The sequence below is a fragment of the Macrobrachium nipponense genome, chromosome 1 (assembly GCF_015104395.2).
Source record: "Macrobrachium nipponense isolate FS-2020 chromosome 1, ASM1510439v2, whole genome shotgun sequence".
NCBI lineage: Eukaryota > Metazoa > Arthropoda > Malacostraca > Decapoda > Palaemonidae > Macrobrachium > Macrobrachium nipponense.
Genome location: NC_087200.1, coordinates 202,824,018 through 202,841,870, shown reverse-complemented (window position 1 = coordinate 202,841,870; position 17,853 = coordinate 202,824,018). Strand labels below are relative to the sequence as shown.

The following is a 17,853-nucleotide window of genomic DNA, read 5'->3' as shown; positions in this document are numbered from 1 at the left end:
ACCAGTGATTCGCAGCACAGTCATCATCATGCCATTTACCATGAGAATTTACCACAACACAGTCTTGTCCACTGTCATTGTCTGGTTGGCTGTCTGCCCAGCTAGAAATAATGAAACAGTTAAGATAGAACAATGTTAATAAATACATAAATAATGTAGAACTTACTGAAAATTTTAAAACAAAGAACTTCATGGCAACTACACTCCAAGCATTATGATGATAAATAGGTTGTCTGGAATTAGGGTATACACCCATACCTTGTGTGTGGGATGATAAATAACGTCAGGGCCATCAAACTCCTAGATTAAAAACTCAATCTTTGACTTGTTACTACTTACAAGTCTCAGAAAAACATCAAATCTTAGGTACGAGCACAACTCTGGAGATCAAGAAAATCTGAACTTATGTCCTGAATATTTGAGTAAATTACTCTGCAATTTTTCTTACTGAAATGGGTTTCAGGCCCTAGGTTCAGTTCAATGTCATCCAAAAGAATTAAAATTAACAACATAAAGTCAGTATCAAAACTAATAAATAAATTCATAGCAACAGTAACATTCTATAAATTAGCAGAACAATAAACAATACCATCATCAACAACAACAACAGCAACAACAACAGTGCCATATTTACATTATTTACAACAAATCTGTTGAAAGTATAAATAAACGTAACCATACGTCTCTGAAAAAGTGCTGGAAGCCACCACTGGTCTACAAGGTGGGGCTGGCACACCTTGTAAGGCAAATAAGAAATCTGGGGGAGGACAGTCATGATGGATTTAAAAATTATATAAAGAGCCAAAGGTAAAGATTGGTCAAAGACGAACACATTTTGCTGATAATCCACCAAGCAACTTTTGTTTTCTCATCAGCGTGTCCTACACACTTGTAGAAAAAACAGGAAGGTGAATACAAATGAGGATAAATGCCTGATTGTACTCTCAGGCTAAGGAAACAGACAAGCATGATGAAGTCAACTACATTTTCTTTTCCATTAATAAAAGTACACATTTTCATGTAACAGACATCATAAAGTTTGATAAATGACAATTTCATTTCAACTAATGTTGAAATCTGAAACAATGCAATGTTCAATATGACTTTATTGACCTTGCCCTGCCACTAGAAATCACTTATAAAAAGGGAGTCGCGATTATCTCATCGAATCTCTTACAAGGATAGCTGTCTCGACATCAGTTCTAAATGCTTAAAGATCAAAAACTTAAATAGAACATGAAAAGTGGACAGGTTTTCTCTGGATGCAATTATTTCCAACTTTCCTGTTTTCATTTAATGCCTTTGGAGTGATAGAAAATCTTCTCGCCAAGTCCCCATACCTAGGGGGTTGTGATCTTTTCAGATGTGACTGAATTGTGTCTCATAATGATGAAGGGCTAAGAATTGGGGATCAAATTCTATACAAGGCAGATACTTCGCTGTTATGAGCTATGGGTTTCTCTCTTCCACATGTGAATCTATTCCTTTACCCAAGGTAACAGGTAGTAACTATCAAGTTCAAAGATTATTCTTACCAGTGATTCGCAGCACAGTCATCATCATGCCATTTACCATGAGAATTTACCACACACAGTCTTGTCCACTGTCATTGTCTGGTTGGCTGTCTGCCCAGCTAGAAAATAATGAACAGTTAAGATTAGAACAATGTTAATAAATACATAAATAATGTAGAACTTACTGAAAATTTTAAAAACAAAGAACTTCATGGGCAACTACACTCCAAGCATTATGATGATAAATAGGTTGTCTGAAATTAGGGTATACATCCATACCTTGTGTGTGGGATGATAAATAACGTCAGGGCCATCAAACTCCTAGATTAAAAACTCAATCTTTGACTTGTTACTACTTACAAGTCTCAGAAAAACATCAAATCTTAGGTACGAGCACAACTCTGGAGATCAAGAAAATCTGAACTTATGTCCTGAATATTTGAGTAAATTACTCTGCAATTTTTCTTACTGAAATGGGTTTCAGGCCCTAGGTTCAGTTCAATGTCATCCAAAAGAATTAAAATTAACAACATAAAGTCAGTATCAAAACTAATAAATAAATTCATAGCAACAGTAACATTCTATAAATTAGCAGAACAATAAACAATACCATCATCAACAACAACAACAACAACAACAACAACAACAACAACAGTGCCATATTTACATTATTTACAACAAATCTGTTGAAAGTATAAATAAACGTAACCATACGTCTCTGAAAAAGTGCTGGAAGCCACCACTGGTCTACAAGGTGGGGCTGGCACACCTTGTAAGGCAAATAAGAAATCTGGGGGAGGACAGTCATGATGGATTTAAAAATTATATAAAGAGCCAAAGGTAAAGATTGGTCAAAGACGAACACATTTTGCTGATAATCCACCAAGCAACTTTTGTTTTCTCATCAGCGTGTCCTACACACTTGTAGAAAAAACAGGAAGGTGAATACAAATGAGGATAAATGCCTGATTGTACTCTCAGGCTAAGGAAACAGACAAGCATGATGAAGTCAACTACATTTTCTTTTCCATTAATAAAAGTATACATTTTCATGTAACAGACATCATAAAGTTTGATAAATGACAATTTCATTTCAACTAATGTCGAAATCTGAAACAATGCAATGTTCAATATGACTTTATTGACCTTGCCCTGCCACTAGAAATCACTTATAAAAAGGGAGTCGCGATTATCTCATCGAATCTCTTACAAGGATAGCTGTCTCGACATCAGTTCTAAATGCTTTAAGATCAAAAACTTAAATAGAACATGAAAAGTGGACAGGTTTTCTCTGGATGCAATTATTTCCAACTTTCCTGTTTTCATTTAATGCCTTTGGAGTGATAGAAAATCTTCTCGCCAAGTCCCCATACCTAGGGGGTTGTGATCTTTTCAGATGTGACTGAATTGTGTCTCATAATGATGAAGGGCTAAGAATTGGGGATCAAATTCTATACAAGGCAGATACTTCGCTGTTATGAGCTATGGGTTCTCTCTTCACATGTGAATCTATTCCTTTACCCAAGGTAAACAGGTAGTAACTATCAAGTTCAAAGATTATTCTTACCAGTGATTCGCAGCACAGTCATCATCATGCATTTACCATGAGAATTTACCACAAACACAGTCTTGTCCCACTGTCATTGTCTGGTTGGCTGTCTGCCAGCTAGAAATAATGAACAGTTAAGATTAGAACAATGTTAATATTTGACATGAGAGTATAATGAATGTCATGTATGCATAAATTCGCTACCTCTTTCTGTGTGTGTGTGTAGTTTTATATGTTATTGTACAGTGTGTAGCTTAATTAAGATATTTAATACTGATTAGCATCCTAGGAAAAAGGAAGCCAATTCTTCTCATCCAGACTATTACCAAAGGATCACTAAAAACTAGAATTCATAATGGCCTATTTGCAAAGCGGAGATATTCTTTACTCTCTTTAAATCCATAGACCAGTATGTCCCTTGGCACCATCTATTATAATAAAACTCTGAAATGTTTGATTGTTTGTTTGTTTGCACACTGGAGCACACGATCAAGTGTTAATTAAGGGTAGGCTCCACTTTGGGGGGTGCCGATCGTAAAAAATATTTTGCCAAAAATACACTAATCAAGACAGGCTAATGAAATTTCAGGCATTATTAGCACTATAATAATGCATATTCCCTGTGAGTTTTATCATCCTACAGGGAAAATTAATGATTTTATGAAAAAAAAATGTGAAAAAACGGACATTTCCTGGCCCCTCGTACTGAGGTTATTTGGTGATGGTGAGAAACTACAGTCTTGAATAGAAATTCAGTTCTGACAGAATGTTGGTATATCCACCTGGAACATGCACAAAAAAAATGATCAAAATAGAACAGTAAATAAGCACGTAATAACAAAAAAAAGAGCAACAACTTTATAAGTCAGCGAAAGCCCCGCCGAAATATCAGACTATAGCTAGGAAGAAAATATTCAGGAAAAATTCAAATCTCGATTAGGGACAAAAACCTTTGAGAGTTTGTAGTTATTATGTCACTTGATAGCCTAAAACATCTAAAAATTATATTATTTAGGACAATCAAAGAAAAAAACCACCCCCACCCTTTTTTTTTTTTTTCCCTTTTTTTTTTTTTTTTTTTTTTTTTTTTTTTTTTTTTTTTTTGAGGTGGGTTTTTGTTTTTTTCTTTGATTGTCCAAAAAATAATATAATTTTTGATGTTTCAGGCTATCAAGTGACATAATAACTACAAACAAAAAAACAAAAGGTGTCAAAAAAGGTTTTTTCCCTAAATCGAGATTTGAATTTTCCTGAATATTTCTTCCTAGCTATAGTCTGATTTTTCGGCAGGCTTTCGCTGAACTGCGAAGTTGTTGCTCTTTTTTTTGTTATTACGTGCTATACTGTTCTATTTTGATCATTTTTTTTGTGCATTGTTCAGGTGGATATACCAACATTCTGTCAGACCGAATTTCTATTCAAGACTGTAGTTTCTCACCAATCACCAAATAACCTTCAGTACGAGGGGCCGAAAATGTCCGTTTTTTCACATTTTTTTTCATAAAATCATTAATATTCCCTGTAGGATGATAAAATCACAGGGAATATGCATTATTATAGTGCTGATAATGCCTGAAAATTTCATTATTGCCTGTCTTGATTAGTGTATTTTTGGCAAATATTTTTTACGATCGGCACCCCCCAAAGTGGAGCCTACCCTTAAGCAGTCCTCTCGTCGGATTCTCCATCCCCTCCCCCATCACCCTCCTAGTCCCTCTCCCCTTCACTCTTCCTCCCCCTTCCCATAAAACGGGGCTGGTTTCTGCTGTAGACTTTTCTTGACTATTATTAGTACAGTTTTAATTTAACTGTAAGTATGGTATGGTGCCAGATATGGGTTATGGTATGGTATGGTATGGATATGGATATGAATATGGGTATAGGTATGGTTATACATGGGTATGGATATGGGTGTATTATTGGTAATGGTATGGGTATAGGAATGGCTATGGTATGGTACAGGTATGGGTGTTTATAGCATGCTTGTTCTGCCCTCCCTATTCTCTCTTTGAATTCTGTACCTAGTAATCCGTTGCTGGTAATAATGGTTCACAAATAGTATTTGAAAGTGTCTGAGTTGGGTAATATCACTCCTCTGATAAAGCAGTTCGTCTTATCACCACTCTGGATCTGCATGACCTCAGTCTTTCTCTAGTTGATCCCCAATCCAACCTTTCTCCCCTCCAGTACTAACCTATCAACCACTTCCTGCATTTCAGCCATTGTAGAGGCACTTAGAACTATATCATCTGCGTATTCAAGATCACATATTCTCTGGTCCCCTTTCCACTGAATGCCATTATTTATTCCTTATATTCCCTTGGTCCTAACATAATCAATCACCATAATAAACAGTAGAGGGGACAGTATTCCACCTAGTAGTACTCCAGTCTTGACTTCAAATGTATCTGTAAGACTACCATCAAGCAATACCCTACAACAAGTTCTACTATGCATATCCATTATGATGTTTACAATCTTTTTTGGTATCCCATGGTGCCTCGGAATCTTTCTTAACATACTACGTGAAATACTATCAAATGCTTTCTCAAAATCCACAAAGCATAAAACAAAAGGTGATTTTAGTTCGTTACACTGTTGAGCTATATGTCGTAGAATAAAAATCTGATCGTCCCATCCTCTACCCTTTCTGAAACCTGCTTGCTCTTTTAAAGTATTCTATCTATTACAGGTTCTATTCTATTCAATTTTACCTTGGAAAAAAATTTCATAACTACTGGTGACATTGTGATCCCTTGCCAATTCCCAGTCTCTCAAATCTCCCTTCTTGGGTACTCTAACAATAATCCCTTTCTTTTTCCATTCAACAGGCATGACTTCATCTCACCACATGATTGAATAATTCATTGAACACAATGGGTGTTTGAATCTCATCATCCTTCAACATTTCAGGTGCAATACCATCCATTCCTGGTGACTTATAGTTTTTAGGTTGTTTGATTGCCAAAATAACCTCTGCCAGTCTAATGTCACATCTATAGGAAGATCATGTTCGGCCTCAAGGATGTCTTCCTCATTTGATGGGGTTGGCCTATTTAGTGTCTCTTCAAAATGTTCTTTCCATCTTGCTCTAATTTCAGATTCCTTAGTTAGATTTCCATTTTCATTTCTGACAAGTAACTCACCTCTCTGTCTCTTCTTTCCAGCGACTTCTAAAATACCTTCATATGCAAATCTTATACTTCTTCCATCTCCTTTATTTAGATTATATTGTCTTATCTGCAGTAGAATCTATGAACCTTCTTTTGTCTCTTCTATAGCATATCTTTACTTTACTATCAAGGCTCATATATTCAGTTCATAATAAGGTCAGATGTGGGCTGTTTTCCTTTAATGATTAAGAGTTAAGTTTTGCCATTCTTCTTTTCTCTCTCAGTTTCCATGTTTCACAACTCATCCATTTCTTTCATCTTGCTCCATTTCCCTGTACAATTGTGATGTTGGCAGATTCCCGACAGATTTCTCCAACATTTTTATAATGAATATTCACATCCATCTCTACTTCTTCATCAGGTAGCATCTCTAAAACTGTAAATCTGCTCCTGCACTCTATAACATAATCATCATTTTCACTACTTTGTTGTCTTAGCTTTTCAGTGTCATATCTAGGAGGTAGGTTTATATTAGCTTTCCTGGTCTTCAACTTGTGTATAAGTGTTGACACAACAAGTTGGTGGTCGGTTCCCATATCAGCTCCCTGTTGAGATCTGACATCCAGTAGTGAGTTTTTGCATTTTCTATTTATTGCTAAATGGTCAATTTTGTTGCAGAATTTTCCACAGGGAGATGTCCAAGTATACTTTTGTGTGTGTATGAAAAAGGCAAAATATCAATGAAAGAGTATTTTAGTTACAGAAAATATTTATACTGCGCTTAGACTTGATGTAAAAAGTACAGTCTCTCTTACTCATTTTAACCCTTAGTGGACAGATAAAAAATCAATAAGCAGCTCCTCAGGCCGGTAAAACTTTGAGGTTGGCTAATTCAAAAAGGGATTTTGACGTAGGAAAAATCTATTTCTGGGCGAGGAAAGCCGTGTCGCCCAGTGAAATATGTCTGCTTTAGCACTATTTCTAGTAAAATATTGCTATAAATAACAGAGAACTGCTAAATTGGACATGTCAGAAGCTTCTGACTCGCTCACCTATATAAAAAGGTGTCGGTATAAAAACTGGGGCGAGTGTTAAACACTACCACAGCAACCCCTCCAATTAGCCTTTTCCTCATCAAAAGACCCTAAATACGGGGAGCCGACCCATAGGTCACCACCTAGCTACCCGTTGAAGGCGTCTGTGACGTCATACTTATCGATAGCCATATCGTGTTCGTACGTTCGAATATAGCTGTTCTTTTATTTTTTTATTTCTTGATTACGGATCGTCAATCTACCTCTTCACCCAAGTTAAGTACTGGTTCCGCCGCCCTTTTCAATATTTAGAGAGTGATTTTCCCTTTCGTTTTGCCTTTATTTAGGATTTTATTAGGCGTCACTTATAAGTAGCGGGCGGGCGGCAAGTCGCTTTTACGGCTTATCTTGAATTGTACCATTTCGAATGGTCTTCCTCTCTGCTTGTAAAATGTGATAATTCAGTACATATATTTATTTATTTATTTCTTGGGTGGTCGATCCTATTTTCGTTTATGTTTTGTTATTTTCATTATTTTCATGTTTTTCACGGGGGTCTTCATTCGAGCACGTTTCTTATTTCGTGCTTCGCCGTTTATCCACCGCCCCCCGCCCTGGTTATTTTTAAGTTTGGTTTATTTCATTCAAGAATTTTCCCTTTTTTCTTTCGTCAGCTTGCCGTTTTTATCGTTTTGTCAGTAGGCAAGTAGTTTTTCCCTTTTTGCGCCCACCGTTATCGAGTGGCCTTCATTGCGGTTTTATATTTTACATAAGTTTATTTTCATTGCCCCCGTGTTAAAGCATGATTTTCTTTTAGCTTTAAGTAATTGATTTTATTTTCTCTATGTATATGTTGGATGTTAGGTCGGTTAGCCTACATAGGCTATGCCTGCGTTTTCCTCGTGATCTTTTATTTGCGAGGGTACGCTGCTCACGTGATCGTCACCCCATCAGCCCTCCCTCCCTCCCCCTCACGTGGGGCCCCCAGTAGTTGGGTGCTCCTCTCGCCTCAGTTGTCGCTGACAGCCGTTCCCATCAGCGGAGGGGGGGATGTAGAGGGTCCTCCAGGACCTTAGGTTAGTGGGTGTCGCTCTCAGCGACCGCCTCCGGAGTTGATGATTGCTTTGCGTATGCAGCCTCGGCTTCCGTGGATTTGTTGCGCTCTGCTTCTTTCAGCTCCCGGAGCTTACATCCATCCGCCTAAAACATTCCCTCTCCGCATAAGGCGGATTTAGATTCCGGCTTCTCCGGTAGTCGTTGAGGGCTATGTTTACGGAAGTTACTCTTCCGTAGGCGGAGATATGATATTTGTTATTTTAGTTCTCTTTTTTATTTTTATTTTCTTTTCTTTTTGCCACGGAACTTGCGGGTTCATGTGGCCGTCCCGGGTTACTCCGTGTACCCCCCACCCCGGGTCATAAAGCTCCGGGTGGTTTTATTTCTTACACAGTCCCCGGGACGTAAATATATGAATATATATATATATATTTTTCTTTCTTTTGCCACGGAACTTGCGAGTTCATGTGGCCGTCCCGGGTTACTTCGTGTACCCCCCACTCCGGGTCATACAGCTCCGGGTTGTTTTAATTATTACACAGTCCCCGGGACGTAAATATATGAATATATATACATATATATTTTATATATATATTATTTCAGTCCTGAGTGCTCCGGCATATGACATTATTATCATAATAATCCTAATAAGTCTGTGCAATTGTTCTTATATATTATTGCACTTACAGGCCACTCAGTGTCTGGTTGCCGGTCTACAGGATCCGTGCAACCATGATGTTTGCCGGAACCATGCCCCCGTGCGCAGTATTGCTTTCCGGTTCCGTAGTCTGGCATCACGAAAACTGCTTTGCCTGCTACGCCTTGTACAACAGGTTACCGCACGGCTTGTTCTATGCATATTGTGATGGAATTATATTACACTACTTTTGTTAGTGTAAAAAAAAAAAATAAATAAATAAATAAATAAAATAAAAAATAAATAAATAAATAAATAAATAAATAAATAAAAATAAAAAAATTCTAAAATAAATTAATCACATTAATTAATCAACATATGTAAGGATAATGTTCAAAGATTTTACTCTGAAATTGACACATTCCTTGCATTACAGACGGAGCAGTCTGTTAAGCATGCTGCACTCTCCACCCCTCAAGATCTGGGTTGGAGGTTTTGGACAGAACGTAGGGAAAGCTAAGCCTTATATTCTACCTCAAGATATGGCAGCCTTCCCAGCGGGAAAGCTGCCAGATACGTTGACCCAAAAGTCGCAATACCAATTATCAAATCAATTCAAGATTCAGTTATGGAACAGCAAGAGGCAGAGTTGCTGGACCTTGGTTTGGAAGTAGTCTCACTTGAAGTAGTGAGGATTTGCCCGTTACACTAGATATGGTTACAGGTAACAGTGTTAATGAGGCTAGCCTAGTTGGTCACCGGGGTCTTTCCTCGAGTGACTCTGATTCTTCCTCTCCCTTTACTCCCAATTCCTTCATGGGTTTCACAGGAGGTTTGCCCCCTCCCAGGTTGCATTCCTTCTCTGTGATTCCTAGATTAAAGAGAAAACCTTCGGGTAAAACTTGCTTAAAAGCCAATCAGACACAAAGCCAAGGCCTGGGCAGGTGCCAGAGGTTCATACACATATTAAACCTAGGCTGAATTTTTTTCTAAGTCTGCAAATCCAAGGCCTTAAGGAGAGAACTCTTTCCATTGCCCCTCAAGTCCATCCCTTCAACGTCTTGAGATCGGATACCTCATAAGGTACCGTAGGGAGGTTGGAAGGTTCCCCTTTAGTCGGCAAAGACCTGTTCAACACGAATATTTTAAATCAGGTCAGTGGTTCTTGCTAGCTTAGTCAGTTCAGTCGCAGCAAGGTTTGAAAGGGTGTTTTTAAAAGTTTAGGTGCACAGGACTCCCTGATTGCAGGTCTCAGACAGGAGTTGGCAGTTTCTGGCACCTCCTAGTAACTTGGTGCAAGGTCAGAGCATGCCTGACGGGTCCACGCTCCCTCCGTTCCACCCTGGTGATCCTTGGAGGGTAGCGAACTTCGCTCCGTTTGTTAGCAGGATGTTGACTGCAGAAAGGTTGTGGTACACGTAGACTTGAGGATTTCGAGTTCTTCCCCGAAAGGTTATGACCCACATTTAGAGGTTATGTTAGGCTTATAGAGGCAGCTTCGATTAGGAAGGACAAGGTCTCCAAGGGGAACTGTTATCCTTCTAGCAATCAGGCTCATCAAGTATGGATATGGAGCCTAGAAGTGGATCTGTTCAAATACTAAGGTAACAGCATTTAAAAGCCCTTTCACGATGTTTACGTCTGATGACAGGAACTCCTTACCTTTTACATAAAAGGTAGCAGGACTTACCCTTCAGGCAGTGACTCGGGAAGAGCCCCAGCCTAGCAAGACAGATCCCACATCATTCTACTCCCAGGTAGGGAGAATTTGTGGGAAGTTTGCCGGTTACATTCTCGGTAGGCAAGCTTAAGCCAAACTGTGCAATCAACTTGTTAGTAAGCGCCTCTGTCAGACGCACTGATCCAAGCCGAATTTGATGCTAGGACACGTCTTGCAAGTCTCTTAACTCTCTAGTGATGACGGAGACGGCGGCTCTGGGAGTACGCTCATGAAACCGCTGTTAAGGTCATTGCGGAGTAGTTACTTTTAAGCATGCAATGTGACTCGTACGGCTTTCCGGTTGGTACTAAGAGAAATGGGCAGGAAGCATGTTTTATCCGAGGCTACGATCAGGCACGAACCCAACGAGCTTCTGGCTTCCTCAATCTGGGGTGCAGATCTCTTCCCAGCTTCGGCAGTAAACAAGGTTCAGAACGAGGCATTATGTTTTATTCAAAGCATCAGATGCGTTGGGGCATTCCTTTCAAAAGGAAATTAGAGTCTTTCCTTCCTCCAGTTTTTAGGGCTAGGAAGGGTCAAAGAAGGTACCAACCTTTCCAAGTTCCGCAACAGCATCCTGTGCTACAAGCTGTTCTAATTCAGCAAGTTCCCCAAACCTTCATCTTCTAAGGCTCAGCCTCGGCAACAGCATCAATTTGTCTTCCTTTTGCCGTCGGCTAGCCAACAGGTTCCACCACTGTATTCAGTGTCGCCTGCTTTTAACCCACGGTCTATGAGAATCGGTATTTCAAACCTTTTACCAAGGTTGCTAGGGGTTGCAGGGCTAGAGGCCCCTTTCGTCAGCGTGGAGGAACAGGAGCCCAAGGGCGAGCTAGAGGATGCATGGTCAGAAAAGGAACCTGACCCTCATCATCTCAATGAAGTTCCTCAAATAGGAGGCAGGCTATATCTCTTTTAACATCGTTGGGGGTTCAGCAGCTGAGCCGAAAGCATAGTATCCATCTATCAGCATCCAACCCAAGGGTGATGGATTACTCCAGGGATCTTCTCCAGAAGGGAGCAGTCTCCGGGACAAGAACTTAAAATTTCAGAGTCGTCTATTCAGTGTCCCAAAGAAAGGGACCGACCAAAAGAAGGGGTTGTTATCTTAGACTTGTCCCGTTTAAACTTGTACATTCCTTGCGACAAGTTCTAAATGCTGACCATCTCTCAGGTACGGGCCTTACTTCCTCGTGGGGGCCTCACCACCTCTATAGATCTTACAGTCGCCTATTATCATGTCCCGATGGCTCGGCACTTCCATCCATTCCTGGGCTTCAAACTAGGGAAAGAAGCCTATTCCTTCAAGGTGATGCCCTTCGGGCTGAATATAGCCCCAAGGGTTTTCACGAAACTGGCGGAGGTAGTGGGTGCAGGAGCTAAGGTCTCAGGTTTATTGGTGGTGGCGTACCTAAACAACTGGCTAATCTGGGAGATGGCCAAAGACAAGTATATGGAAAGCCATGGACGAGGTCATATCTTTTCCTGGAATACATAGGTTTCAAGATCAACAGGACCAAGTCCCGATTGGCCCCAGAATCCAAGTTCCAGTGGCTAGGTATCCATTGGGGCTTGGATTCACACAATCTTTCCATTTCCATCAGGGAAGGGGATGCCAAGGTAAACAAGCCAATTCTTAAAAATGCAAAAGGCTCGAGAAGGAATCAGGAGACGATCCTAGGCTCGCTCCAATTTGCCTCAGTCACAGACGTTCTGTTGAAAGCCAAGCTCAAGGACACCAATCGAGTTTGACGTTCAAAGGCCAATGCCAAGTGTCGCGACAAGTTCGGCCGGGTACCTCTGATTCCCAAGGAACGTCTACGTTTATGGGCAATGGCCGAAAACCTAGCCAAAGAGTTACAGTTGCAGTTCCCTCCCCCGACCCTACTGGGTGCATACAGTCGCATCACTGTCAGGTTGGGGAGTTATTCACAGCACGACAAGGTTCAGGGTACTTGGTCACCTCAGTTCCAAAAGCTTCACATCAACTCCTGGAAGCTATGGCCAGTGTTTCTGACCTTAATGAAGCTCTGTCCTCCGGAGGAGACTCATATCAGATTGGCTCTCGACAGTGCGGTGGTGATACACGGTATAAACAGAGGTGGTTTCAAAGTCAAGTCATTGTGAACCACGTGCTGATAGCAACTTTTTCTCTAGCTGACAAGAACACCTGGCATCTATCGGCTACCCATCTGGCAGGAGTCCACAATGTAGTAGCAGACGCACTGTCCCGGTCAGTCCCCCCCTGGAATCAGAATGGTCACTGGACCAGGAATCCTTCAAGAGGGTTTGTAGGAGAGTACCGGGTATGGAAGTAGATATGTTCGCTACAGGGGCAAACCACAAGCTGCCTTGTTACGTAGCCCCAAAATATGGACCCTCTAGCATACGCTACGGACGCCCTGAGTATAGGTTGGAACCAGTGGAGGGAGGTTTATTTATTCCCTCCAGTGAACATTCTCCTGAAGGTGCTGCACAAGTTGAAATCCTTCAAAGGTCAGGTGGCTCTCATAGCTCCTTACTGGCCCAAGAACAATTGGTTTCCCCTTCTCCTGGAACTAGGTCTTCATCCTCACCTCTCCCGGACTTGAGGCTGTCGCAACAAGTTTAAACGGTGACTGTGTTCGATTCCTCAGGTCTTCACAAAACCTATCTTTATGGATTTCATGAAGTTTGCAGGGTAGGAGGATAGGGGACATTGATCCACAGAACATTTGTTCTTGGAGTCAGACAAAAGAGAATCTACACTTCGCCAATATGGTTCAGCAGTTAACAATTGCCTACATTTCTCAGGGAATCAAATGTCAAAGTAATGACAATGAACGTGGCTATAACATTCTTCAGGACTTTATTCGAACAAGGGCTTGGCAGTTGCCACAATAACAACCACTAAATCAGCTCTGAAAAAGATTTTTCTTCTCGGGTTTGGTATAAATAAATCTGTCTGAGTCTTATTTCACCCCAATCCCAAGGGCTTATACACGCCTGCGGCTTATTCACAGGCCGTCGTCAGTGTCATGGTTTCTTAACGATGTTCTCAGGTTAGACTCTAAAACAGACAACTTCAAATGTGATTGCCAAACCCTTTTGCGTAAGGCACTGTTTTTATTAAGTCTGGCTTCAGGTGCCAGAACATCGCAGATGTCATCTTTATCTAGTGGCCAAGGGCATATAGAATTCCTTTCCTCGGGTGACGTGTTGCTTTCACCAAATAAATATTTTATGGCTAAGAATAAGAACCCTTTGGTAAGGTGATCACCATGGAAGGTTGTTCCGATTCCGCAAACATCCTTCTTTATGTCCTGTTAAAACTCCTAAGGGACTATTTATCTGGAACATCTACCTTTTCCAAAGGCCCTCCGTCCCCCCCTTTTTCATGTGGGGCGGTGGTGGGTGGTACCATATCTCTTAAGGGCATTGCGCAGCAGTTTTTTTTAGTTTTTGTATTTTACCAAGAAAGACAGCCCAGGGTCCTTTCCCAAAAGCTCGTGGTATTCGGTCTATAACACTTCTGTAAAATTTCTTCAAATATAGGTACTTTGATGATCTGAAGAAGTATACTGGTTGTAAGTCGCACTGGGTTTTCCAACGCATTACCTTAAGACTTTGGAGGATCTTAAATATCATACAATAGCTGTAGGGAGGTCAGTGTCTCCTGCTACAACATCAATATAGTACTGTCCTTGTGTCATATGAATATTTTCCATTATGCCAGCATTATTAAACATTCTACCGCAGCACATTTCTTTGTTATTTGACTTGGTGTATGGTGTTAATTTATACAATTTAATATTCTATTTCGTTTCAGGGTGATGTAGCTTGGTGTTTCTCTGGTACAATTTCACGGGAGCGACACGGCTGAGCCCAGAAAAGGGATTTTGACGTAGGAAAAATCTATTTCTGGGCGAGGAAGCCGTGTCGCCCAGTGAAATCCCCCCCTAGTTTCCCCCCCCCCTTCCCCCCCCCCCCGCAGTGCCACCAAGCTATATAATAAAAAAATAAAAAAATAAAAAAACATTAATGAAAAGAGGAAGATATGCAAATGCCATGGTGAAAGAAAAAAAATTCTAAAAAATTTTCCCTATATTCCACGAGAAGTTGATAATGATTATTTACACCCCCTCGTGGGGCCTCTTTTACTAGACATTTGTAAATTTCACCAACTTACATGTGTTTTTTCTAATAAATATCTTTATTTCATTTTGTAAAATTATAACTACAGCTCACACAATATCAAAACAGATGAGAAATAAAATCACTAACAAAATTCTTAGCATAATTATTGAAGAATATTTACGTAAATTTACCGAGAACGAAGATTCAGTAACTTTTTTTTATTTGTACATGTTTTTTTTAATATTTCTTTGCACTTCTCTTTGCATAATTACATTTACAAATGACATACTATTGTAAAAGACAAGAACAAAAACCAACAGCAACCCCTTGCTATATTTATGAGCAAATATACAAAAAGACGTCATAGGAGACTAAGACACAGTACATTCTCCCTTGAAGTCAGAAGCAGAACTGAGTCCTGAGATGCCAGATTCTTGATTTTAGCCAGTATAAAAGTTGCCAATAGTGAATTTGTGAGCTATAGAAGTATTGGCACCTCTTTCTTGCCTGATTCTTTCCAAGTCAATGGCACTTAATATTGCTTCTCTACAGCTTCAATCTGTCCACCACCCAAACCTGTTACTGATACTCCTAAGAAGCTATCCATCCAGTCCCCGGTTATTGGCAGGGGTTTCGATCTTGGCGGGGTGCTGATAAATAAAAACAGCCATTAACTGAAACTGTGATGTATGGCTGTTGTGGCGCCGATAACCGGTTAATGGCGCCTCTGTTAGGTGTTATGGTGCCATAACTCTATTATCAGTGCCTTATGACACTGATAACCGAAACTTGTCCGTTATGGCGTCATAAATTGCCGATCTTATGGCACTAATATATCTTAATGAAAAAATACAGTAATTAGTGAATACACAGTGTTGCTCCAAGAAAAAAAAAGCAAATTAGTGATAATCTTAGCAATACTGCCCAAAGAAAAATCTGCAGATTAATGAAAGTTCCCTGTGGAAACGTGAATGAAGAATGTGTACCACAAAAATCTGTGACAAAGTGAACTGCAGAAATGATAAACGTGTAAAACCAGGGGAACTGTATATATATATATAAATTATATACTATGCAGCAAATGAACTGTGCTGACCACTATCACAGGGAAGCCACATAGGTCTAAGAAAATTTTATCTAAAACCTAAACACCCTATTCCTTTGTTACAACATTTTTCTCAGTCTAGGGCATTGCCATTGCAAAAAAGGACTGAAATCACAGGCAAAAAAGTGATGAAATCACAAAAGGAGTAGGAAAGCTCAGCCACAAGAGACAGATATGGAGTTGGGGATACAAAGGTAGGGGTAGAGTGAAGGGCTTCACTCTGCAACCTGATAAATTATGATTAAAGCAAAAAGTAGAAGTAGGAATCTTTTCTCAATCAGTAAGGAAAGTAATACAAATATTGAATAGGCTTCAGTTTGGATGAACCACCACTGATGATTAAAAATTAAGCAAGAGCACCTGATTCCATTAAAACCCAACACTGACCCTGCCCAGCTATTTGTTAAATATTAGTCTCTGCAACAGCAACAATCGGGATGAGTTCACCATATGATTTTTGACGACAAAGAAAAAAAACAATTTTTATTCACAAAGAAGAGGTGCGTTTAATTGACTGCATGCTTCTGAGTGATACATTTGCTATATTTATGTCTTCGAATTGTATTGCATGAATAAGTGCCAGTGTCTATCTCTTCAGGTATGGTTAGTGTTGTGTGCATTATAAAGGCACTCACTTTCTATACTGATTGGGAAAACTCCTTCTACTTTTTGCTTTCATCATAACATATCAGGCTGTGGAGTAAAGCCCTTCGCTCCTCCCTTTTCTTTGTATCCCGACCTCCATATCAGTCTCTTGTGGCTGGGCTTTACCACCCCTTTTGTTATTTCATCACTTGTTTTTCTGTGATGCCTATATAAACTGATCATCATGACAGGTCTGCTGTTAGGTAGGTTAAGTGCTATTCAGATTGAAGGTTTTTCTTTCCATATACTTTGTTAATTAGGTAAATTTTAGATACTGCTTAATGTCTCACTTTACTTGATAGCCTATAAATCAAACAAAGGAAATATAGTATAGTAATATAATCACCTTGAATAATTGCCATTGTCTTGAATACTGCTGTTATCCACAGACCATTTAAAGCTGTTTTCCGTGTCTATGTCATTCAGTCCAATCCAGCAGTGATGCTGATCTACTATTTTATCTGAAAAGAAACATTCTGTGAATACACATCTTTGTGAAATGTACAAATGTAAGGCCAGGTATTCATGCACAGTTTTACCAGTCAGTTTCCCCACAACTATTTGACGGATGAGTGCCCACACGTAAAGAGAACGTAGAACTGTCAGTTGGACCATCAACACAGTTTTGACAATATTTACAGTATAATATGTCATTACATTTTATCTAAAAAAATACAGAGAAGTTGTATTCTGTTTGGACAGACTTTAGTATGAGGGAATTATTTTACAAATAAGGAAATTTGACATTTATTCTATGTTGGTGGGAAGCAGAGGTTAAATAACTTTACAATATGGCAGGTCACAAGAAGGCTTATATGGACTTCTGCTAGAACTGAAATGAGAAAAATAATAATAAGAGAGAGAGAGAGGAGAGAGGAGAGAAACGAGAGAGAGAGAGAGAGAGCGAGAGAGAGAGAGAGAGAAAATCTTTGTAGTACTTACTTCCAATGAAATCATCTCTGCATTGCTTGTTATCTTGACCAACTCACTGCCAAGTCCTTTGCAATCACTTTGTGCAGTTCTCATGACTGCTTATTCCAGCAAAAAGCAATAACTGGAACCATTAAATGTCTGGAAGCCCCATGGGCAAGCTGAAGTGAAAACAAATCTTTATTCATCACTAAAACATTAATTTCTACTTGGTCAAGAGCTGCTATACACATGAAATGACAATTTGTTTGAAAAATTGCATTTTTCCTAAACTATACAAACCTGAGGTCCTTTAACAATGGGAAGTAGCTAGCGGCAGCTGGAACGGTCGTAAGCTTCGAACAAAGGGGGAGAAACGGTAGTTAACTGCTTGTCCGACAGTCGCGCGGCGGTAAACAAAATCACTTTTGCTTTTGGGCCCATGCAAAATACGC

General features: G+C 39.8%; 1 protein-coding gene across 6 annotated transcripts in view; it reads right to left on the bottom strand.

The window, feature by feature from the left end:
• Positions 1-2: 2 nt before the first annotated feature.
• The window catches only part of LOC135220025 (CD209 antigen-like protein E), a 677,021-nt gene continuing 659,170 nt past the window's right edge, over positions 3-17,853 (bottom strand). For 3 of the 6 annotated variants that reach the window (XM_064257344.1, XM_064257343.1, XM_064257345.1), the window contains 2 exons: positions 16,836-16,950; positions 14,702-15,389 (listed from right to left, as the gene is read on the bottom strand). In XM_064257344.1, the coding sequence (XP_064113414.1) occupies positions 15,272-15,389; positions 16,836-16,950 (233 nt within the window). In that variant the 3' untranslated portion in view covers positions 14,702-15,271. Of the gene's footprint in view, positions 102-1,535; positions 1,634-14,701; positions 15,390-16,835; positions 16,951-17,853 lie in introns of those variants that run through there. The other 3 variants (XR_010315550.1, XR_010315551.1, XM_064257348.1) reach the window with 2 other exon arrangements.